Here is a 25323-nt window from a genome sequence, read left to right as displayed (position 1 = left end):
AAATAATAAATTGATGTAACACTATGAATGAAAAAATGAATATTTTTTGTATATTAAAATATCTGATCAGCCATATTCATCTATACAAAATATCATATTTGTACAATTCTCAGGGTTTAAAATCTCCGATTCAATGGAATGATTTAAAAAATCTATATATACATGTTCTTCTCAAAAAATGCATGGCCAATTTGGAGATATATTCAAAACTAAAAGAAACAATCGAAAAAAAACACTATCGATAACATCCTCTAGTTTAGATCGTATTACATCAGATTCAGACGATAAGATAATAACCTACTGTGTTGAGACTTCAGCAATTTCAAGCCATAATGTAATCCACAACACTTAGGTTGATGATCAAGTGTCAATTAACTAAAACATAAAGGAAAGCTAACAACTTAAAACCAAAAGTTCAATTTCTACATCAATGCAGGCAAAATTGCAGCCACCATGCAGTGTCCCCACATAGAAGGTTGAGGTCCTTGTCGTCTCTCAAAAAAACCAGAACTCCGGCGAATAGCCTTGATTCTCAAGATCATATGCCTTCAAGCCATTGATAAAACAAATGTGTGAGAAACATGTACTGTTCACCATATTAGGGAATGATATTTAATATAAAAAAAAATATATGGTCATAGCCCTCTCATTTTATAACATCTATAACCAAATCTCCATTTGAGGGTTCAAACTCACAAAAAATGAAAAAGTTGGAAAAGAAGGACAATCTCCTACTAACATGCATTATGTGCTTGATTAATACAGAAATGGTGAAACCTCATTCACAGGATTTATATAGAAATTTCATGATACATGGTACGAGCAAAAATTTATTAATTGTCAAAAATATGTATGCAATGGCAAAGCTAAGCATCTTGTCAAGACCAGAACCAAATATATGTAACAGATGAGAATGAGAGATTACTTTTATTTTCACATGCTAGATGAATTTATAAAGATGATCAGAAATAGTCCAGCAGTAATTATTAATTAAAACTAATTCATGATCTAACTAAGCAGTTTATTGCTTCGAGCAATATGAACCAACATTTTTAGGACATGAAAGGATGTTCAGAAATTAAAACATTAACCACATTAACCTTCAACACGATTGCCATAATCACAAAAGCTATAAAAAAATTATCTATAAGGAAAGAATGTAATAGAAAATAAGTATCAACACAAAAGAAAACCAAAATGAAAAACTAAGGCCGCCAGAAAAGACTTCAAAATTACAAATGATTGAAACATTCAGATTATGGAGCAATTAAAATGTTAAAATAAATTAAAATATATTTTAGAAAGTAAAATTTAATATTGAAAACAAGCAAGTTTAGGGGATGGAGGAATGCAAGAAACAGCCAAGCAAGTACTGTTAATATCATCAAACTCAATTTGATGACTTGTTTATATAAGTATACAATTTACAAGGATTATGAAAGGTAGTTCTGCAATTTTGATGCCATTATTAACCTGCATGAATTAAGAGCAACACTTACACAGAGGACCCTGCATGAATTAAGAGCAACACTTACACAGAGGACCATATAAAAATTGGAAATGAAAGATCCCTGAACTACATACTCGAGACCACGAAATTGAAGTCATAATATACTTGACTTCAATAACTTACTATTTTGCAAGATAATGCAACCATCCTGCCATGGGAAGAAACAAATGGAGAAACTTCAGGCAATGAACTTAGAACTGCTGCTCAGGAAATGAAGAACCCAAAGAACCCCTTGAATGAGATTCAATATAAAATGAATCCAATGCTCTGTTAATTTTGCTAATAGGCAGTTTACTACTCTGAAGATGTAAGCCCTTCCCATAATCAGCATCCCTTGATCTTGAACAAGGGTCCTCCTTTTCTGATATTCTCAATTTGCTGTGCGTCAGTGAAGACCTGCCCCTGTCCCAATTATCATCTTGCTCCACTTCATGATCCTCGTACTTATGATGATCAGCATATCTATCCTGATCATCCCTATAAGGATCATGGTCCCTATCCCGACCGTGATCCCTCCTCACACATGATCTCGAGAATGTTCCATCTCCCTGTCATGCTCCCTCTCCCTTTCTCTACCAACTTCCCTTTCATCACGGTGCCTGCTCTCCGACCAGTCATGCTCATGACTACCTGTATCTTTTTCTCTAGGATCTCCCTATCATACCTTGCTTCTCTATCATCTCAGTATCTTCTATCCAAGGATCGAGACCACTCTCTTTCTGAAGCTCTATCTTTCTCCTTGATGTTTTGCCAACCTCCTCTATCATGACTAACATCACCATATCCATGATCAGATGCAGCTTCCTCACCATAGCTAGACTCGCCAGCTCTCCCACCACCATGCTTCTCCCCAACCCATCCACCCATACTAGGATCTGACCACATTCCCATACTGGTTCCATCAACACCACTTATGGGCATCATTCCCACGCCTTTCATTGGCATTCCTCTTCCAAAAAATGCAAGACCCCATAAGTCCCCATTCTTCCCATAGCTGCTGGATCAAACCCTTGCCCCATCATTGAATTGGGACGCAATAAAGGAGAAGTAGCATCAATGCCCTGGCCAAAACCATTTCCACTTCTCCCATCATTAGTTTCTAGGGGTGAGCACTGTTATGTTGAAATCGAAATAACAAACTGAAATGATTTGATTTAATAATTTAATCCGATTTTAAAACAAAATAAGTTCTGTTGAATTTTAATTTTTAAAAATTTTGGATTCATCAATTGGATTTGATTTTAAAGACAAAAGGATTCGAATGAATCAAACCGACTAAATTTTACCGTATACACTTCTGTTTATTATAAGTTTATATTCTCGATTTATAAATTGACCGGTTTGATTCGATATGAAACCGAACGATGCACACCCTGTTAGTTCCCCCGTTTGTTTGAGAAAGTGAAGCTTGAGCCACCACACATGGCCTTCTGTGAAATAAATGCCCATTCATCCCTTCCTTACAAGCCGCAGCTGCAGCAGGGTCATAGAATTCAACTTGACAGTACACTTTTGACTTTCCACTTGCTTTCTCATTAAAAAATTTCCACTTCCTTCGTCCACCAATGCAAATCCCCAATAAACAATGTAGTGCCGCCTCCACCTCCACCAGAGCCTCCTCCCGCAGGACCAACAACTCCAGCACCAGTACCATTAGGTCCATTCCCAATCATATTTCCTCCACTCACATTCCTAACCATACTCTCATTGGGTACATTGCCGACATCCACACCACCACCACGACCACGAGACCGCAGGCCAATATTCCCTTGAACACTTGGATTGTTATTGTTGTTGCTGCTGCTAATAAAGCTAGCATTGTTATAGTTCTACTCTTCGATCTCATTCACTGTGCTAGAATTCTGCCCCATTTCACCCTAAACCCACCAGATACAATGGTAGGTCCTTTCTGGCCCATGTCACTTCCTCTAAAGCCCTGAATTTCATAACCAGAGTCTAGAAACATTACCATCTCCAGTCACGGCACCACCTAGATTCCGTGCTACAACAGATGAATAAACCTTTTTCTCAGGGTTAGTGTTGTTATTATTGTTTTTAGTATCCCGATTTTGCAACCTTAAATCTTCACTTTTCCTTAGAAATAGCAAGAAACCCTCACCGAAATTGACGTCGTTGTAAAGATCCTCGTAATCGTCCTCTTCGCCCAAGAATCCATCATTGGCAACGTCCGAGATTGCCTGGTTGCGATGGAACTGCTCCATCTGATCGCCGCCCTCGCCTTCGTCCATGTATCCGGTGCTGTCTAATCTGGAAAGTTGCTACCGAGATTTCTCGGATTTTCTATCTAAATCTAATAATAAACCGAGTGCTTGGGTGCTTGATGCACAGCGCACTGCCTGCCCCTGTTTTCGGATAACTCGTCTTCTTGAGAAGTCCTAATATTCAGCAGATACAATAATATAATAATAATAATAATAATAATAATAATAATAATAATAATAATAATAATAATAATAATAATAATAATAATAATAATAATAATAATAATTTTGTCAAGCCAGACAACGAAAATGTCAAGCAAAGCCAGTCACGTCCTTCCAAGTGACGGCTACATCCCCACTGTAGCCGTCACAAATTACCCTACCCACCAATTCCAACGGTCACATTTCCCCCTCTTCAGCGACCAAAAACACCGAGTTCACTCTCCTTCTCCGCCGCTCTATATATATAGATCCTTTCTTCCTCTCTTTAAACCCTCCTTCAAAAGCCAAAACACTGCGTTTCCCATTTCGCAGTTGTTGCCAGTTTCATAAACGCCCACTCAACATGTTGCAGAGATTCTTTCTATTACTCGTTTTCCTTGCTTTGACTTTTTCTAACTCTTTCATTGTACATGCAGACAATGCGTCTGCCCCTTCGCTATCTAAAACGATAAGCCCATCTTCTTCTCCCTCCAAATCTCCTACCTCTTCTCCTGCAAGTGCTCCGGCTAAATCTCCCACAACTCCTCCTGCAAGTGCTCCGGTCACATCTCCGTCTTCCTCCCCTTTAAAATCTCCCTCACAATCTCCTAAAATCTCCCCTGCAATGTCGCCACCTCCAATTTCCACTCCGGCTGCAACTCCTTTGGCACCAATCGCTAAGCCACCAGTTGTGCAAGGTCCGGCTACTGCAGCGACACCAGAGGCATCGACGAGTGTCCCTTCCAGTTCGGCAACACCAGTGGAGGCACCAATGGTTTTCCCATCCAGCAGCAGCCCGCCGAGCGCCAGTCCAGCGAATCTGTCACCGGAAACTGCAGAAAGTCCGATGGGAAATGAATCGGGTTCTAGATCCTTGAATGAGATTCGAGTTGTTTTTAGATGGTTGTTTATTGTGTTTTGGGGCATCCTTGGCTTGGCCTGGGCAATTTAATTTAATTTTTGGTTTTTAATTGAACTGAAATTTTTTTCCCACACTATTTGTTACTTGTATTTTTTAAGGTTATTTCTTTTGACTGCGTATTTTTAAGGTTATTGTTCTTTTTGAGGAATAAGGTTATGGGTTATTAACTTAACCTTCCTCTGCTTATTAAAAAAAAAACCTCTTCTGCTGTTTTATTTTTAGATTACAAAAATATGTTTACGGCTAATATTGTTATATTTTTATGAAAAAAAAATAATCATAATGATTTCCAGTTTCAGTTAAATCTATTTGCATCTACGTTATCAAGTCAATTCCTTTTTATTATTAATTCAATTCCAAATTTAAATTTGGATTAAAGAAATTCCCATTTTTGAATTCTATTATAAAAATATACCCTTTTAAATTATATAAAGAAAATGACATATTAAATAAACCTCTTAAAACAAAGTGCTTCAGAGAAACAAAATCATATTTTAAACTGCAATTTAATTTTTTTTTATTTAATAAAATATCTATTTTAATTTTTATATTTTTAAAGGAGTAAATTATGCTTTTATTTTTATATTTTAATATAATTAATAATTCAGTTTATATTTTAAAATTGAATATTTAATTTCTAAATTTTAAATTTATACGACCTAAAATCCTTCCATCCATATATTTTGATCAATTTTCTCTTAATATAATAAAAAATGACAGAAATATCCTCTTTCTATAATATTACTCACTCGCTGCAACTAAGCCTTACCAGAAACCCCCTTACGAACAAAATCACTTAAATAATCACCATCTTACCCCCAGAATTACCTGAATGGACCAATGCAAAACCACTTGAATTGAAAGACACTAAATAATCATTAGAATCACTTGAACCCAATTTCTAAAATTTTGCAAAATTCAATTCAATTTTATGTTTTGTATTTTAGTTTAAAAAAACATTAGAATTCAATTCCAATGAAATTAATTATAATTAAAATTTTTTTATAAAATTTGAAATAAATTTCACAAAAACTTATGCAACAATATTTTGTAGACTAAAATACCCCTAATAAAACTTTTACTCTCTATTATCATTTAGTTTACTAGTTAATTAAATAAATAATTAAAAATATTAATGATTATAAAATAAATAATTAAAATTTATTTTAATAAATAATTATATTTTTAAAATTTTTTATATTATTTTATAAAATATTAAATATAAATAATAGATGTTACTTAATAATCCGCTGCCTACCTTAAATTTAATTCTCTTAAATTAGTTGAATGGAATAAAAAATATAACTCTTATATTAATTTATTTTGATTTTATAATGGATTTATATTTTATATAATATTACATATAAATATAACTCTTATATTAATTGATTTTAATTTTATAATAAATTTAATTTTTATTATTATCATCAATGGTTACTTATTATAGTGAATAAAATTTTTTTAATAATAGAAAATTTATATATATATATTATTCTTAAAGGTAATTTAGAAATTGAAAGTAAATAATTAAATTTTACATTAAATTCATTTTAAACAAATTCTATTAATTAAATTCCACATGATTTTAATTATAGAATTGAATCAAATACTTTTCACATAATCACTTAAACCACAAAGATGAAACCACAAAGACTCTAGATCAATGCAAACCCCATCTTTATTCTTCCTCCACCTAAATCCGATGAAGAGAAAATTTTAATATAAATAAGAGCGTAATTCATGGAAGCCGATCTCACAACGATGCCCATAAATCGATGAATCACAAATCGATTGTCAAAGATTCCATCATAATTATGCATACCCACTTCTCAGCCCATAGTCGATGTGCGTAGTAGTCATTCGCACTGCAAGCCTTGATTGTCTCTCCCATACCCAGATCTCTACTCTCCCTTCTCTATCCACTCCTCAATCGCAGAAAGCTGAGCTTGCCACCATTTCTCGAGTCGCCTCTCCACCTGATTCATGTCAAACCTATACACTAGGCGCCCAAAATCCACTCTGAGTACTATGCACACCTCAGTCGCTGAGGAATTTTTGCATCACGTGGTCCTACATGGAAAAGATGATCGAGCCTCTTCATGCCCTCAACAGAAGCTTCAAGGAGATTTTGCACTTTTTTGAAAATCAACGGGGTCGATGATCATGACAACTCGGCACAGCACACTTTGACACTTACACTTGTGTATTAGGGTTTGAATTTTATTTTATTTTTTTTTTAAATTAGGGTGAAACGAAATTTGATTTAAACATAATAAAAATACAGAAATTTAAATAATTTATTTTAAAAATAAAATAATTAATCTATTAATTATATTAAAATTTAAAAATTAAAGTATAATTATTATTTTTAAAAATTTATAATTTAATTTTTATATTTTAAAAAAATTATAAATTAATTAGGGTAAACTGTAATTTAGTCCCTCTGGTTTAGTGAAATGTAACCTTTTGTCTCTCTGTTTTAAAAAATCTTCAATTTAGTCACTGTGATTTTTAAAAACTATGACATTAGTCCCTCCCGTTAGATTTTCAGTTAAATCACCGTTAATTTTAGTTAAAAAGACTAAAATACTCATTCTCTCTCTTTTTTCTTCCTCTTCTCCTCCTTCTTCTTCTTCTTCTTCTTCTTCTCTTTTCCGATCTCCTTCTTCTTCTTCTTCCCGATAAGCATGGTGTAAATAAGCAAGGCCTTGTGCTGCTTCCAGGATGATTCGGTACCTCACTTCCCATTTCAAGCAACCTCCACTTCTTTCAGGGAGGAGACTGCCTAGGCTTCCATTTGGCATATAATTGTACATAAGCAATCTTGTGTTTCGATTCCAACAGCAACCCAAGAATCTGACAATATTCTTGTGTCGGATAGAACCTAGGGTTTTTACTTCAGTGGAGAAGGAATCCCAAACTCCCCTAATATCTAACCTGTCATTTTGAGAGTCTTTCTCTGCAGCCATTGTTGTTGGCCACAGCTTCTTAACTGCAATGACTTCTCCATTTTCTAGTTCTGCACGATACACTATTCCTGAACATCCCTTCCCAATTACATTGGCTTCCACTAGGCATTTCAGAACTTGTTCTACTGAAAAATTTAGCTTCTAAAATGGGGTGAAGTGCCAAGGCCATGAATCCCCTCCCATCTCGGATTTGCAATCTATCTCTCATCAGTTTCCGAGCTCTGAAAACTGCAATTGCTCCAAAAATTGCCATTGCTATAGTTAAGGTGATAAGCAATGCAATGACAAGTTTAAGTCTATGTGATCTCTTCAATTTACTGTTATTTGACATGCTCATCGATGTGGCTTTTCTAAGGAAACATGAGTCTCGACCCTTAGAACACAGTCCCTGGTTTCCAGCCATTTCTGTTTCTGATAACTATTGGAAAAGCTTGTTGTCGGGAAGATAGCCTGTGAAATTATTGTGAGAGATGTTTAGAGAAATAAGATTTTCGAGTCCTGCAAGTGCCATCAGATCTCCTTCCAGTTCATTGTGTGAGAGATCAAGAATGGATAATTTGTTCATAGCAGAAATCTGGGTTGGAATCGTCCCAGTGAGTGCATTCCAACTCAAATTCAAAGAAGATAAAGAGCTAGGCAGAGTGCCTCGAAGGGTATTGTTGCTTAAGTTCAGCATCTGCAGCTCATTGCAATTGCCAATTTCTGCTGGCAGCGTTCCACCAATATGGTTTTCAGACAAGTCGAGGAAACTGAGGTTTTTCAGGAGCCCGATTTCTTTTGGAATTTCTCCACTGATTCTGTTATTAACAAGCCGAAGACGAATAAGAGAGACACAGTTTCCCACCTCAAGAGGAATCCAACCGGAAATGTCGTTAGCAATTAAGAGAAGCTTTGTCAGGTTCTGAAGCTGAAACAGGCTTGGAGGTAAGCTACCAGTGAGTGCATTTTGTGACAAATCTAAAGCTTCAAATCCTCAAACCTCTCTCTCTCTCTCTCTAAACTGATTCTTATTTTAAAACTCAACCCAGCACAACTTCCTTTGCAAATAAGCAATAACAAGAGAGAGAAACCAACAAAAACAAGAAAGATTAAAGATTTTCAACCACTCCACCATCTTCACCTCGGGGTTCTGTTCTTGCTTCATCTTTTTGGTAGGAGAAGAAGAAGAAGAAGAAGGAGATCGGGAAGGAGAAGAAGAAGCAGAAGGAGAAGGAGATCGGGAAGGAGAAGAAGAAGAGGAGGAAGATGAAGTAAAGAGAATGGGTATTTTAGTCTTTTTAACTAAAATTAACGGTGATTTAACTGAAAATCTAACGGGAATGACTAATGTCATAGTTTTTAAAAATCACAGTGACTAAATTAAAGATTTTTTAAAATAGAGGGACAAAAGGTTACATTTCACTAAATCAGAGGGACTAAATTACAGTTTACCCAATTAATTATTATCATTAAAATTAAATTATTATTAATTTTTATAAAAAAAATTAAAATACTCTTAAATATATATTTTTAATCTAAAATATTATATTAGAATATAAAATTTATTTTTTAATAAGAGATTGAGATATAGAGGCTCAAATTTAAATTTACGAATAATATATTTTTATTTACTGGATTAAATCAGGATAGCAATATAAAGTCTACTAAGTAAATTATATATATTTTTAATTATTGAATTTAATTAGATTAAATAAAAATTAAAAATTTGCTATATATATGATAATATATTTCGATTTTGGGCAATGTGAGTCGTAAAATTCTTAGGTAAGCTGCCGAGGGAGACGGGCGATCCGACCTTGATGGGATGGCCCTCCACCCTCCTAAATTTTGAAAATCAATTTTGATTCGTAAATTTTATGTATTGTTTTAAAAAATCAGTTACCCTCTTAAAAATTTTTCAGTTAAAATCTTACCTAAAGATTTTAATAGATTTATTATAAATATATTACTTGCCCCTTTTTTTCTTTGTTTCGATTTTTACATTTTTTTATAGGTTTTTGTATTATTTAATTTTAATCTCATAGTAGGTTATATGTTTGTTTTGGTCCTTATATTTCTATTAAAACTCTTTGAAAATGGAAAATATGAGAATCAAAATGTAATACTTTTTTTCCCCTCTTTTTCTATTTTATTTCAATTTTTATATGATATAAATAAAACAATTATTTAATCATGAATTCTTTGATAATTAAGATTTATTTTGTAAAATATATAATGAAATCTCCCTAAAACAATAAATCTGTAGATTACATTTCAGTGGTTTGCTAATTGGAAACCGGAATCCGCCAATATGATCGGTAATAAAGATTTCGCCGTTTAAGTCAAAGGCTAAATCAATAATGCAAGTTTTAGTTCCTACAAACGCGACACGTCAATAGCTTCTCTAATGTTTATCCATTTGGATAACTATATCCACGTAGGATATTCTTTATTGTATATTTAGTTTTCTTTTATTTGCTACAGAATCCTTCAACTTTTCACTTATTTTCTACCACTCTCTCCTTCACTCCCCATATCTATGAAATATTAACAATATATACACAATACACAATAATTAATATTCTCTTAGAGGCCTAATTAGTAATTTTTTTTTTAGTTTTGAGACTAAAGTTATATTACTATACATTCAAGTTTCAACCTCTATACCCTCAATTTATCATTAAAAAAAAAAAATCTCTTAAACATTAAAGTTTCTGTTTATTTGCTATAAATTTTTTTTTTCATATTTTATGATATTTGGTACACTTCACTTGACTTTTGTGTTGACAAGATTCATTTTATAATAAAAAAATTTAAATGAATTATTTTAATTTATTTTAAAATATAAATTATTTAAATAAAAAAATGATTTCTTCATTAAAAATGAATTAATAAAAAAACAACTAAATTGAATTTAATTCTTATTAAATTTTGTATTAAACAAAAGGTTAAAAAAATTGATGAATGAAAAATATTTTTATAATTAAATGAAAAATTAAATTGTATTTAAATAAATTGACTTTTCTTGTTAAAAAGTAAGTATTTTTAGACTATTATATAAAAATTTAGTAATATTAATTATTTTTTAGATCACAATTAAAAAATAACAATAAATTATTTATTTAAAGAATATTTTTATATAAAATATTTTTTAAATGTAACAAAGCTAAACTAATGAATTTCTTACAAATAAAATAAACTACGCCAATAACCATGCTTATGTAATTTTGCAATACTGTGAGCTATGTTCCATTTAAAATGTATATAAATAATTTGAAGTATGGACATAACTAAAAATTGAATCAAAACGAAATTATCCCTTTATAAAAATTGTTCAAAACTTATAATTTTCCAATTGAAAAGAATAAAAAAGTATAGGAATAATTATTAAAATCTTTCTATTAAAAGTATATGAGTGTTGAAATAATTAAATATTTAGTGCTTTCTGAGTTATTTTCATAATAAGTTATATAATTTTATTATATTCAATACTCATAATAAATCAATTAAATTATAAATTTATACTCCTTTTATTTTATAAAAAATATTTTTAGAAAAATATTTTTAATTTTTTACTTTTGGGATACTAATAAAAATTTGAATTATTTTTAAAAAAATAACTTAATTTCTAAAAAATGAGAAGTTATTTTCATATTTTTATTTATTAATATATTCTATTTTTTAAATAAAAATTTAATAATAAAAAATATATTTTTTAAATACAAATTATTTTCTAAAAATAAATTGAGCCTAAGATGATGTTCATTTGAGAGTGAAAATGCGCATATATTTAATATTTTTTTTTATAATTTTCACAAATTAAAATAGTTCAATAAAGGAGCTTAGTAGGGGCATAATTGCAAAAGATAAAAGCTACACCATATAAACCGTTAACGAGCAAACAAATCAAGCCACATAAACTGTTTACGCCGTCTCTATGTTTCTCTGATTCTCTCTTGCCAACAGGGAGAAGCTAAGGAGATCATCCATCCTATGGTAGAAAATGGCCGGCAATGGAGGAGTTGCTCGCAGGTGCGCCTGTAGGAGAAGCTATGCTGCGTTTAGGGAGGTGAGCTTCCTGAGCCGCAGGAAAACGCGAACCAATCTCCGAAACGTTTCGATGATCCCTCTCTTCAAAAGGCCCCTCTTATATCCTCGATGGCGATCGCTTAGTGGAAGCTACCGCATTTTGAGGTCTGCTCATTCACATTTTTTATTCTCTCACATTTCTCTATGCGTTTGGTTTCCTAGAGATTCAGGAGGAAGAATATACCAATGGAAAGGAAGAAGTTCTCCAGTTTCCTTTTTTTTAAAAAAAAAAAAAAAAAAAATTCTTAGCTAAATATTGCTGCTTAATGTTGCTGCTTTAGTTTCTGAATGAACTGAGAAATGTAAGAGTTTAATTAAAGTTGGTTAAGGCACTGGTCGCTTTGTTAGCACATTTTTAATCTATTTCGTTCTTTATTTGCTGATGTATATATAAATAAAAAGCCTTTGAATGCAAAATTTAGGTTATTTTACATGAATATTTTTGAGGGAAATGTAAGAAATGCTCTTAAAAGGATAGGCAAAGAGTACTCGAGATGGCGAAGGATATTCTTTCAAGCTTGTCAAGTAGATAAGCACACTTCATTTATATTTGTAATTACCCGTTTTCTTAAGTTGCTTGGACTATTGTAATTAGGACAATAATGATTCCAGGGCCAATGCATAACCATTAATTAATTTTGAGTCTAAAATACTGATGAGTTCGGAGTTCCTAATTGATTGTCTTAGAATGTTGATTTTGCATTACTCTTCAAGTTTATGCCAGATTCCACTGTTTTAATTGTCCTCTGTGGAATCAATTTACAGAATTTATTTTATGCTTGCAGTTCTGAGATACTTATTGCCAAAGATTTTTATGGTAACTCTCTTGATCTATGTTTATTATTGTAGCATGGATGCTCGAGAAAAATCCAGATCCACATTATTGGAATCATCAAGGCATAAGAAGGTCCCCATATTTGTCATGATGCCTGTGGACACATTTTGCATTGATTCTTCTGGGAGTCCAAGGATCAGAAAGTGAGCTTTGTTATCCAGTTTCTGTGCATGTGATCACTTGCTTCTTTGTTCCTATATCATGATTTGCAGTCTTTCTTGATTGTTGAAAGGAAAAACAACAGTTATGTGCTCGACCTTTAATATGGTCTACCAGTAGCAATAGCACTGTCTAAAATTTATAGTTATATTTAATAATGTTATCTGTTGCAAGTTTACATACATGATTTTCTTATGACCTCCAAAATTTCTGTACTAACATCTTCACTTTTATAATGTCCTTCCATTTTTTGGTCTTAAATTGAAACATTTTATATACTGCTCGCTTGTTTCAGAATCAAGGCCTTAACCATATCTCTAAAAGCACTCAAGTTAGCAGGTGTCTATGGAATTGCAGTAGAGGTTTGGTGGGGAATTGTTGAGCGTTTTTCTCCTCTTGAATATAATTGGTTCCTTTATGAAGAGCTTTTCAGATTGGTATCTGAGTCGGGGCTGAAGTTGCATGTTTCCTTGTGTTTTCACTCAAACACACATGTGTCCCCTGGAACTGGGGGTGTGGGTCTTCCACTGTGGATTCTAGAGGTTTGTTACATTTCTTTATTGTTTTCCTTTTAAAAAAAGGGGATTGTGAGTACAGTTGCCAGTTAAAGTGATAATAGGGAAGTTAGGGTGGTCATGCTTGACTGCACAATTATTCTGGTGGAAATTATGGTGATCAGTACCAATGTTATTAGGTTTTCTAGTGTGTGCTTTTATTTTAGCATAGTATATTATGATATATTTGGATGTCAGTATATTATCTTATCTGCAAATTTGTTTCTCTAGGACCACCACTTCCCATGTGTAATGTTACAGTAGTCTTTCATCTGTAGGCTTGATTCCATCATTGCAGTGCAGTGATACGAGAAGCTTTACTGAATAAGAGGATATTGAAATAGATCAGAAACATATAAAAGAATCAACCTTGATAGGATTCTTGACAAGTTTTGACCTTAACAAAAATGATAGAACCTATGTTTTTCTCCCTTTTTTCAGATTGGTGATCACAACAGGGACATATATTACCAAGATAAAAGTGGGTTCTCCAATGATGATTATCTCACACTAGGGGTGGACCAACTTCCACTTTTTTGTGGCCGTACTGCCCTCCAATGTTATGAAGACTTCATGCTCAGTTTTGTTAATAAATTTGACTCATATATTGGGAGTGTAATTGAAGAAATAAGTGTTGGTCTTGGTCCTTCTGGAGAACTAAGGTACTTTAAAGCTGCTGTTTTATGACCAAATGTGTTTAAGCAGTTGTAAACATTTTGTTATGGACAATGCAATGCAGGTATCCTGCACATCCACTTGGTGATGGTAGATGGAAATTTCCTGGAATTGGTGAATTTCAGTGTTATGACAAGTACATGTACGTTAAGCTCTTTCATTCCTCCTCTTATTTCAACTGGTTCTTTTCAATATATAATTTTGTTTTGTTCTCAGGATGGAGGACTTAAAGATGGCTGCATGTAAAGAAGGAAAGCCTCAATGGGGTGATAGAGGACCTCAAAATGCAGGTTGCTACAATAGTCTTCCACCTGGTGTTCCTTTTTTTGAAGATGGACAGGAGAGCTTTCTTTCTGATTATGGCCGTTTCTTCCTTGTATGTATCCTGTCAAGTACCCGAGTTTAGTTTTTGTGCTAGGATTCTTGCGTGTTTGGGATTTGTTCTGCATATTTAAATAATTTCTACTGTTAGATGGTTGCTGAAAACGATTATCTCTGGAGCTAAATTGCATGGAGGTGTTTAGGTGAGTGTCATGGAAGAGATATGATTTATTCTTATGCTAGCTGTCAATGTACCCAAATGTTTCACTTTTATCTGGGTTTGGGACTGGTACATGCATCTGGCATGGAGTCAAATCTGACATGGGTAGAGTTCTGGTCACTGATAGAACATGATGCAGAAAGGATTCATGCAGCTACCCCAAATAGTTTGAGGATAATGCTTGTCGAACTTAGTTAACTGAAGTTCAACTCTTCAATTTTATGTACATAATATATACCACTGTCAACTGGAGGTACTTTTCTTAATCTGTTGGTAGTTTCTGGTGAGTTGTTGTGTGAAAATATGTGCTTAATGTTCAGTGACAATTGTTAGCCAATTTGGTGATGATATTTAGTGGAAGATGCAATTTGAAAAGTTCTAAGACAATGGTAGTGATGCATTTTGTTTGACAGATTGATCAATTAAATGAGGAAGCATTATTGTAGTAACATAAAACATCCATGAAATGGTACTGTCTAATTGCAGTTGATTATTACTTGTGAATTTCCTGTGTGCATGTTAACTAGGATTTATATCATCAAATGGACTTCCTGCAGTAAACGATGTGCTTGTTTATATTGAGGCATTTAGAGAATGATTATTACCTCAAGTTTTCACAAAGTCTATAATGAACATGGTTTCTCAGGACAATGAAAACTAACTTTAGGTTTAGGGTATCTGATGCTGAAACTGCTCTTTGTAGGAATGGTACAGTGGTAAGCTGATTTGTCATGCAGATGCTATTCTAGCAAAGGCAGCTAACATACTGAAGAAATATCAACAAGACAAGCAAACACCAGTTATATTAGTCGCTAAAATTGGTGGAATATATTGGTGGTACCAGACAATATCTCACCCTGCTGAACTTACAGCTGGCTACTACAATACTGCTCTGAGGGATGGATATGATCCTGTTGCTTCAGTGTTGTCACGCCATGGAGCTGCTTTGCATATTTCGTAAGAATTGGAATTTCTATATCTCAGTGCAATACAAAATATATGGAAGATTAAATGATGGATGAGAATCCATATGGTGATATTTAGGGAAGCTGTACCATGGCAGTCCTATTAAAGGATTGCACCTTTCAAATCTTCTCTGAGAAACTTGGTTTATCTATTATTTCCACCCTTTGGTGCTTCTTTGTCAGATTTAACAGACAATAAGGACAAGATGGTAAAATGCGTAAATTGGTTGTCTAACTACAACATTAGGGTTCATTCATAGTCTTTTGTGCAGACATGATTCATACACATCCTTGCATGTTTACTTTTTACTGCATTATGTTTGTGGATCCCCCTTAAATGTTGGAATGTTGGTGCTCTGTTGGATGCATCTCATCAAGCATTTTCAATTGTTCACATGTTCATTTTTTTTTTGCAGCTGCTTAGAAATGATTGATAGTGAAACTCCACAAGCCTATCATTGCAGCCCTGAAGGACTAGTCCAGCAGGTGCACGTTCATTCTCAGTCAATAAAATCTGTTTCATTACTTGGTTGTGGGTTTGAAGTTCTTATATTTTTTTATTTGCATGAATCCCTATAAATGTGATACCCATGTATTTGATTTCTTTTTCTTATATATTTAACTAAGTGGAGGGGAAGCATACGACTGTAATTTATAAACTGAACCTACAATGTTAAGCCACAGAGTTGAGAGGCAAATGATCGTCTCTTTAGATTTGTTTACTAAGGACCAATGGAATATGTTTGTTCTGAGGACCTACTCATATATTTCATCTTTGGTTAAACCAATTGCACTTATCAATATGCTTCTGATCCTACTACTTACCAATACATCCCAATAGAGAACATTTGTTTTGGCAAAAATAAATAAATAAATACAACAATTCTCACTACTATGATTGTTTTTCTTAAGGCCTTGTTTCCTATATTCCATTCAATCCCACTGTGAAAATTCTTTAAACTTCTAGTTTGATTATAGCTACAGCCAATCAATTAGCCATGCCAGTTTGAAAATTTCTGTTCTGTTATAGGTTATAGGAAGTAAATATGTTAATATAGGATCTAAATATTGATAGATGGGTCAGTTACTTAATATTAGGAATTGTATAATCATAGGCTTGATTTTTCTTCTGTTTAGATACCGTCTCATGTGTAAATAGGTATATTATCTTTCTACATGGTGTCAGAGTCTCACCCATAGAGATTTAAATTTTGAAGATTTAGGGTTCTGTTTTTTTGAATTATCCATAAAGGGTAATATTCGGAGACTTAGGACTCTGTTCATTTAGGTTACCAATAAAGAGTAACATTTAGAGATTTAGGGCTCTGTTCATTTGAGTTATCCATAAAGGGTAACATTTGGAGACTTAAGGCTCTGTTCATTCGGGTTATCAATGAAGGGTAACATTTGGAGATTTAGACCTCTGTTCATTTGGGTTACTCTTAAAGGTTATCCATAAAAGTAACATTTGGAGACTTAGGGCTCTGTTTTATCGGCTACTGTTCACGAGTACTATTCACGGTGCTGAACTTGAATGTTGAGCCATGGCACAAGCCGTTTGTGAAGTCTTGTGGGTACTCAACTATTGGAAGAAATTTGGTTCACAAATTCGGTACCTGCTAAGTTGTGGTGTGATAATCAAGCAGTTATCCACATTGCCTCTAATCCAGTATTTCACAAAAGGATTAAATATATCGAGATTGATTGTCATTTTGTTCGTGAAAAGGTCCAACAAAAAATAATATCAACAGGACATATTCGAACCGGAGAACAATTAGGAGATATCTTTACCAAAACTTTAAATGGGCCTCGAATATAATATTTTTCTAACAAGTTGGGCATGATAAATATCTATGATCCAATTTGAGGGGGAGTGTTATGGGTTATAGGAAGTAAATATGTTAACATAGGAAGTAAATATTAATAGATGGGTCAGTTATTTAATCTTAGGGATTGTATAATCATAGGTTTGATTTTCCTTCTGTTTAGATACCGTCTCTCATGTATAAATAGGTTGCAATCTCTATTGTGAAATACAACAAAATATTATTTTTCTACATTTTCTAACGGATAAAAGAAACCACAGCCAGATTTACAAGAGAGTTGCATTTTAATGAATACAGACCCATCTCATGTAAAACAATTTTATGCAACATCTTTTTATGGTTGCCAGTTGCATTGCATCTAGATATATCTTCCTAATTTTCAAGTCCAAAATGTTCAGGATGTAAACATTTTCCATTAAAGACATTTTGCTTTTGGAAGTTGCTCCATTCCCCCCTATGTTGGCCTAAGAAATATGTGCAAGGGAAATAGGTCTTCTTCTTTACTGCACATTGGGAAACGGTTTTAAGATAATTTTGCTTCTGAATCAAGCCAAATGAATTATGGCCATGCAATTTATGTGATTTATTTGCTTTTTGGCTGTCTATATGGATGTTTTTCACCTTCTGTTGAATTGTTTGATTTTCTTTCATCCAGATAAGGACCATTTCAAAGAAAAGGATACATCTGATTGGAAGAAATACTAGCGAACGGTTTGATCAGGTAAATTTGATTCTGGCCTCTGGGTGAATTCTCTGTCTTTAATTCCTCTTTTGTAAAAGAACTTTTTTTCTTTGGGTAAGTTAATGGTATGATAGAAAGAGATCTAAGAGGTGCTTTGGAATTAAAGAGAATTAACAAAATCTGCAGTAGGTGCTTGTGAATCATGGCCTAAATTCCACATTTGTGAAAGGTTGTGAACATGAGAAAGAACTGAAATGATTCATTTTTATTTTGGATTCTGAAATTGGTTGAATAGAATACACTGCACTTTTATTAGGTTTGATATTGAAAAAGAAAATGAAAGGATAGATTTCATAGGGTTCTTCTTGATTAGATCGCAGCTTTTGATGCAGCAGCAGTTATCATTTGCTGAATTAACTGCTTATATGTTAAATTAGTTTTATTTAGTTTAGTTCAAAATTGTTGTGATTTATCCTTTTATTAAGTTGATACCTTTTTTAAAAAATTTTTTTTTTCTTTCCATCTGATTTCATGAATATTAATATTTTATAATTGTGAGTGTATGCATATATTCCTTAGTTCTTTTACTTTTTCTTTCCCAACATTATCCCTGCATACATTTTTCTTGCAGAATGGACTAAGGCAAATACTTGCAAACTGCTACCATCCACAGGCAGAGGCTGTAAGGTCTTTTACTTATTTCAGAATGAATGATAAAATTTTTGCTGTTGAAAACTGGAATAATTTTGTCCCCTTTGTTAGAAAGATGAGCACAGATTTGTAATTTACTTTTCAATCTGATCTTTATTTTTTTATAAATTGTCAAAAAAAGAAGTGTCTCTGCCCCTATATATATATATATGTATATATATATATATATTTCCTGACACAAGGGATTATAAAAGCTTATCTAAATTCCTAACTATTCCTGATCTATCATTGCATCTTGATTGTCTGTGAGACCTGAAATTGATGGTGATGGGATTTAGAGCAATAAAATTTTTATTAATTTAACTAACAAAAAACTATAAAAGGAAAAAGAATAAAGGGTATATATTTAGCCGGCTTGTGGCAAGCATGATATGCCTCTGACAATAGAGAGCTCCAGGAGGAGACATATTTGTTAAAAATGATGCTGGTCTTGCTACCATGCTTGATGCTTTCATGTAGCTTCCAGGACCTGTTTCACCAGAAGGTGTAAAGAAAGCACCGTTTAGCATTACATCTCCATCTTATCTCCAATTCCAGTTTTTCCACTCTTCATCTCTTGGATTGACTCCTGCAGATAGTAAATCTTCCGAAACTCAAGGAAGTTGACTCTATCCACTCAGTTACAAAAATGAAGCATTGGTCTAACCAGGTATTGGTCAAAGTTTGTATATCCTAGTTTCACCCAACCCAATATGTTGAATTACTTTCTAGCTTCATTAGTTACTCATGTGCAAATGATTACCAATTTTATGCATTCTGTTTTAGTTCTTTAATCTTGTCTAGGGATATACTATCCTCGTCCCTCATTGGGCACATAGCTCATCTTTCCTAGGAATAGTTTTGGTTAAGCAATTGCTAAAAGTTTTAAATTTGGTATGTGGAATGTTACATTTATATTGGTGCTAGTAGGATATTGAGTGGATGCTGGTGATTGTTAGTTATGATTGGTTCCAAACAAACTTGCCTCCTTTGCAAAGTTGTTATCTGATGCAATAAAGATATTCCCCTTGACTATTAATTGTTGGGTTGGCACTTCCACCAATTGCATACATCTCCCATCCAGTGTATATGTTATTTACAATGTGAAAATAGCCATGCCTGCACCTGCAATAATTAGATGCATGTTTATAGAGCTGTCTGCAGATAATTCTAGAAATATGGAGCAGTTAAGGGATGGTAATTTTACTTATTACTCCTGCAGTCTGCTGAGCTAATAGAATGATACTGAATTCAAATACCTAGGCATTCTTTGTGTCAGACCTTCGCCAAAAAAGTTGAAGGCTATCGTGACTTGCATGTTCTTGTCATCAAGGTAGTCATCACCATGTCCCATAAGCATAACTTCATTGTGATGCAACATGTAGCTGTTTGAAATTGTTATAGACGTTGAGCCAGCTACAGCATCAATTAGTCCATCACGGCAGTTAGATAGTGTACAGTGATCTATCCACCCATCTCTAGCCCCGAATATTGATATACCATCCCCATCTGAGTAACCTCTTATGCCAACATGCTTGGGTGAATCCCTAACCATTGTGTTTCCATCTGGTATACAATCACGTATGTAGATGTTATGTATGATGATATTACTCACATATTGAATTGCTATGCATGCTCCCCCTGCTATCTGGATGTTGTATCCTCTTCCATCTATTGTCTTGTGTGAGTTCATGATAAGTTCTGCCTTTAGCTTCATGACCATGTCATGGTCGAAGATGATCCAAAGCAGTTCTTCTTGGATGACACCATAGCGAAGTGTACGTGGAATTGGGTTTACAGGATCATCATTTTCAGAATCTGTGACCACATAAAACTCACTATCTCGCCTCCCTGCTGCTTACGTCCAAATCCAATTGCACAATCGGCAGTACTTTGGGGTTAGTTTCCCATTCATTCAGAGTCGCATCTCCAACAAGCATCAATTGGGTTGCCAGTTCTGCATGATTCTTTTCCCAGCTGCCTTCTTGTCTGGTTCCTATATAAATAACATGATACTCAAAACATTAGACTTAAAAGTGGAAAATCTTTACTGAAAATGAAATGCATATTTCACTCATTAAGCTTGACTATTAATTATTTACTCACCACCCGGTTGCTTCTGATATTTGCACATTTGTAGAACTAGAAGATGTTGGCAAGTAAAATCATGACTAGAGAGAGGAGAAAGAAAGTTGAACATATTATTGGAGCAGAGGTTACACTTAACTACAACATGGATTGGATGGTTTTGAGAAGGTAACTAGAACGTGATGATGATCCAGAAATTTCAACTTATATAGAGCTCATAGGATAACATTGATGCAACTTGCATAATTGCAGAAAATTGGTCGATATTTGATAAATTAAGAGCAAGTTAAGGTACACATTAATTGTATGCCCACATAAGAAAACGAAAGCTTAGTGCAGTAGAAAACAAAAATATAATATTCGTACATGATTAGAAGAGGTGTATACAGTATAAATCATTTAAAGTTGATTAGTTATTTCTAAAAAACCAGTTGATTGGCTGTGGAATTTACTCTTGATGACCTTATGGCTGCCAATGCCTAGACTCATTTTGAGATAGTGACACCGAAAAAACTGGTTTTTGTAGTTTGTTGTGAGGTAGTGAACCTGTTGAATACTCATAATATCTGCCAAATTTTGCAATTCGAGTACATTTTCCCATGTCTGGACGGGAAAGGGTGGGGTGGTTGTGGCATTACTTTGCGGTGATAGGATGGCTGCAATGAGAAACCGAATAGTTAGCTACTACTGATTAGGTCATATTAAGTTGGTGTTTATTTAGGGACTTTGTACCCACCACCTTTGTTTGTGTATATATATATACTGCAAAATTTAATTGCAAAATGGCCCTCAGAAGTTAGAAAATACAACCATAATCAATTCTTCTAGTCTTTCCATTCTGATAACTGTTGTACCTATGATATTTGGGGCGCAGTCGAGTCCACACTAAAGGGTCAGGCCGTAATCTCATCAAAGTTCAATACGCAGCCCAGGTCACGCTTGTGCAGGCCGAGCAGAGCAGGGCTCGAACCCAACGGAGAGCAATGCAACTCAACTGACTTGATGGGTCAGTGGGGAACAGACCCCTCCATATTTGAAATCATGTCAACACAGGTACCAGAGCGAATTAAATAGGGAGAAAAGGGCAGTACGTCTATACATACGGCTCTGCATGATAACGACATGTGGTACTGTAGCAGAGTGGCAGTTACACGTCACTAGAGAGCAAAAAGGAAAAAGAATAAAAGAAGAGGGCGTGAACCATTCAGACTAAGTTCACTCACACATATCCTAATTTTACCCTCTACCCTTTCCTCTACCCTTTAAGCTCATCAATTGGCGCCATCTGTGGGGATGAAGGAGATCTTTTTTGCCACCAGAGTTCTCATCCTCATCACACCCATTGAGATTCATATGGCCAATCACGACGAAAACCACAATGGAAACACCCCAAAGGACTTGAGCTCTGCTGAAGAAGGTGACCACCGTTTTCATTTTTCAGCGCTGCCACCCCATTAAACCAACCACCTGTGTTGTTTAACCCCTTGTCAAGCTCGGCAGGGACTATAACTCGAACTACCCTATCTGACTAGGAGCTACAAACATGGCTCTCCAACTCCAAAACATTATCCATTGGCTGGAGCAAATGCTACAGCAAAGGGGACTCAACACCCCATTAGGCATACCCCCAGTAACTGAAGGATTCAATATTAACGAGCTTCAACCCATATTGAACCATCAAATCCCTCAACAAAGCAGCAGGAGAACGAGTGAGGAGGATGCAGAGGCTAGTAGGAGAAATGAGCCTGTGGCCAGAGTAAGAGGCCGGGTGGTAAGGGAGCTCGTCGAGAATGATGGGGCCGAAAGCTACTCTTCCGAATCGGCAGAAAAGTCAGGAAGCGAAGAGTGGGAGAGAAGCTACCGCCTGGAGAAAAGGCCAAGAAGAGAAGAGGTAGATGTAGATCAAAAGCTAGAGAGGCTAAAGAAGCAGCTCCTGGCAGAGCTGGGGGCACAAGATAACAGCAGCCCTTGTTACCGACCTTATCCCCGTTCGTAAGATGGGTGCAATAAGAAACTATCCCCAAAAAGTTCATGATATCGCCAATGGCCTCGTACGAGAGTACAGGGAAGTCCCGAGAGCATGTCTTGAACTACAAGACGTTTATGGAGCTTCAAACCCACTCAGACGCCCTAATGTGCAGTCTTTCCCACCACCCTCACCGGACCAGCCCGAGCATGGTTCAATAGTTTAGAAGCAGGAAGCATCAAAAGCTTCATAGACCTGGCCGATGTGTTTATCAGCAGATTTATTGTCGGGTCCCGACAGAAAGGAAAACAAGCTATTTGGAGATGATCTAGTGGAGGAGGAATAAGTCCCTAAAGGAGTACGTGGCCAGGTTCAACTCGGAGGCTCTGCAAATCTTCGAGCTCGATGAGGGCAGAGCAGTAGAAGCCATATAGAAGGGGACTATCTCCTCGGAGTTTTTTAGATCATTGTGCAGAAAGTCACCTACTACCCTAGCGGAGCTGATGAAGAGGGCAAAAAAGTACATAAGGCAAGACGACGCCTTAATTACTAGCAGATTCGTTCGAGAGGCAAGAGATAGGAGAAAAGCTGTGGAGGACAAACGATTGAATAGGCAAGAAAAGAGGCATAACAGGGGGCTTGAGGCATTAAACAGGCACCAATGGAAAAGGAAGCAGCAGAGACCATACCAACCCAGATTCCTGAGGTGATCACCCCCCTGAATGTGTCTAGAGCTGAGGTGCTCATAGCTGTCCACGATAATGATTTCATACAGTGGCCCAAGTCTATGAAGGCAGATGCAAACAGGAGAGACCCGAACAAGTACTGCCAGCACCATTGAACTTATGGTCACGACTCCAATGATTGTTATCAATTAATAAATGAGATAGAAATGCTCATCAAGAGAGGACACTTCAGAAATTTTGTAAAAAAGCCAGAAGGCCAGAGACCCCAACAGAGTGTAGCGGCGGAGAGGCCCCAGAGACAAATAGGGGGACCAGTGGATGATGGCTCCAGCGGGATGATCAATATCATCGTGGGAGGAATTGGGGGCCGTATGAGCAGAAAGGGAAAGAAGAGAAACAAGAACGGGGAGGGGAGCAACATTGAAGCTATGCAGATAGTGGAGCATTCCCCAATGACCATCTCTTTCTTTTTGGAGGACACCCAGGAAATCCAGATGCCTCATGACGATGTCCTGGTTATAGAGGCCGTTATTCACAACTTCCAAGTTCGAAAAGTTTTAGTGGATGATGGGAGCAAGGTGAATCTACTACCCTATCGAGTCTTTCAACAGATGAACATACCAGAGGAACAGCTGGTTAGAGACCAAGCTCCAGTTACGGGAATAGGAAGGACTCCAATGGCAGTAGAGGGGAAAGTAAAGGTAGCCCTCACCCTGGGAGAACCGCCTCTATCCCAAACTCACTATGCAGTGCTCCTTGTGGTGAAACTACCTCTAAATTATAACGCCATTTTGGGAAGGTCGATGTTGTACGACTTCGAAGCATGACTAGCATATGGTATCTGATAATAAAATTTCCAACAGAAGCAGGGGTGGAGGTAGTTCGAGGAAGACAGGAGGAAGCCCGAGCTATATATCTAGCCATAGTAAAAGAGCCGAGCACCCAATCCGAAGGGATAAACCCTAAAGTCATAGAGGTCCGGGATGAGAAGGAGGCCAGGACTGAACCGGTAGATAAGCTGGAGACCTTTCCATTGTCTGAAGAAGAAGGCAATAAGGTCTTCAGCTTTAACTCAGGCCTTGAAAAGGACCAAAAGGAGACAACTATGGCTCTGATCAGAGGACATGTCTCAAGTTTCGCCTGGAAGCCTTCAGACATGCTAGGGATCAATCTCGAGGTGATGACCCACAAATTAAACATCCTTTCCAGGGCCTAACCAATAAAGCGGAAGAAAATGGTATTTAGGAAGGAGAAGCAACAGGCCACAAGGGAAAAAGTGCAAAAGCTAAAAGAGGCTGAGTTTATTAGGGAAGTCATGTACCCACAGTGGTTAGTTAATCCTGTGCTAGTAAAAAAGGCTAATGGAAAATATAAAATGTGTATAGACTTCACTGACCTAAATCAGGCTTGCCCAAAAGATTGTTATCCCTTCCCTGATATTAATAAAATGGTCAATTCTATGGTCAATTTTAATTACTTGTCGTCCCTAGATGCAATGTCAGAGTATCACCAAATCCCTATAGACTGGTTGAACGAAGAAAAGATCTCTTTCATAACTGAAGATGGGACATACTGTTACAGGGCCATGCATTTCGGCTGAAAAATGCCGGGGAAACATATCAGTGGTTAATGAATAAGATCTTTAAGGATCAGATAAAAAAGAATGTGGAAGTCTATGTTGATGACATGGTTGTGAAAAGTCAAACCTTCTAGCAACACCTAGTCGACCTAGAAGAGGTATTCAGAGTACTGCAGCGGTATAAG

General features: G+C 35.4%; 2 protein-coding genes and 3 pseudogenes across 2 annotated transcripts; 2 read left to right on the top strand and 3 right to left on the bottom strand.

The window, feature by feature from the left end:
• Nucleotides 1–1370: 1370 nt before the first annotated feature.
• Nucleotides 1371–3965, bottom strand: LOC110601558 (annotated as a pseudogene).
• A 17-nt stretch (nt 3966–3982) lies between these two features.
• Nucleotides 3983–4926, top strand: LOC110602485 (putative uncharacterized protein DDB_G0290521). The gene has a single exon (XM_021740018.2). The coding sequence runs from the start codon at nt 4298–4300 to the stop codon at nt 4883–4885; it is 588 nt and encodes a 195-aa protein (XP_021595710.1). The 5' UTR covers nt 3983–4297; the 3' UTR covers nt 4886–4926.
• Nucleotides 4927–7515: 2589 nt separating this feature from the next.
• Nucleotides 7516–8968, bottom strand: LOC110601557 (annotated as a pseudogene).
• Nucleotides 8969–11699: 2731 nt separating this feature from the next.
• Nucleotides 11700–18948, top strand: LOC110601964 (inactive beta-amylase 4, chloroplastic). Its single transcript, XM_021739381.2, has 10 exons — nt 11700–11997; nt 12742–12870; nt 13182–13428; nt 13882–14102; nt 14180–14257; nt 14332–14491; nt 15360–15613; nt 16038–16107; nt 18103–18168; nt 18761–18948. The coding sequence occupies exons 1-10, from the start codon at nt 11807–11809 to the stop codon at nt 18911–18913; spliced, it is 1569 nt and encodes a 522-aa protein (XP_021595073.1). The 5' UTR covers nt 11700–11806; the 3' UTR covers nt 18914–18948.
• Nucleotides 18949–19025: 77 nt separating this feature from the next.
• On the bottom strand, nt 19026–22341 carry LOC110601556 (annotated as a pseudogene).
• Nucleotides 22342–25323: the final 2982 nt, after the last annotated feature.

Source organism: Manihot esculenta, chromosome 15, assembly GCF_001659605.2.
Source record: "Manihot esculenta cultivar AM560-2 chromosome 15, M.esculenta_v8, whole genome shotgun sequence".
Classification (NCBI taxonomy): Eukaryota; Viridiplantae; Streptophyta; class Magnoliopsida; order Malpighiales; family Euphorbiaceae; genus Manihot; species Manihot esculenta.
Note: the sequence above shows the minus strand (reverse complement) of the source record. Positions and strands in the feature narration are given on the sequence as shown.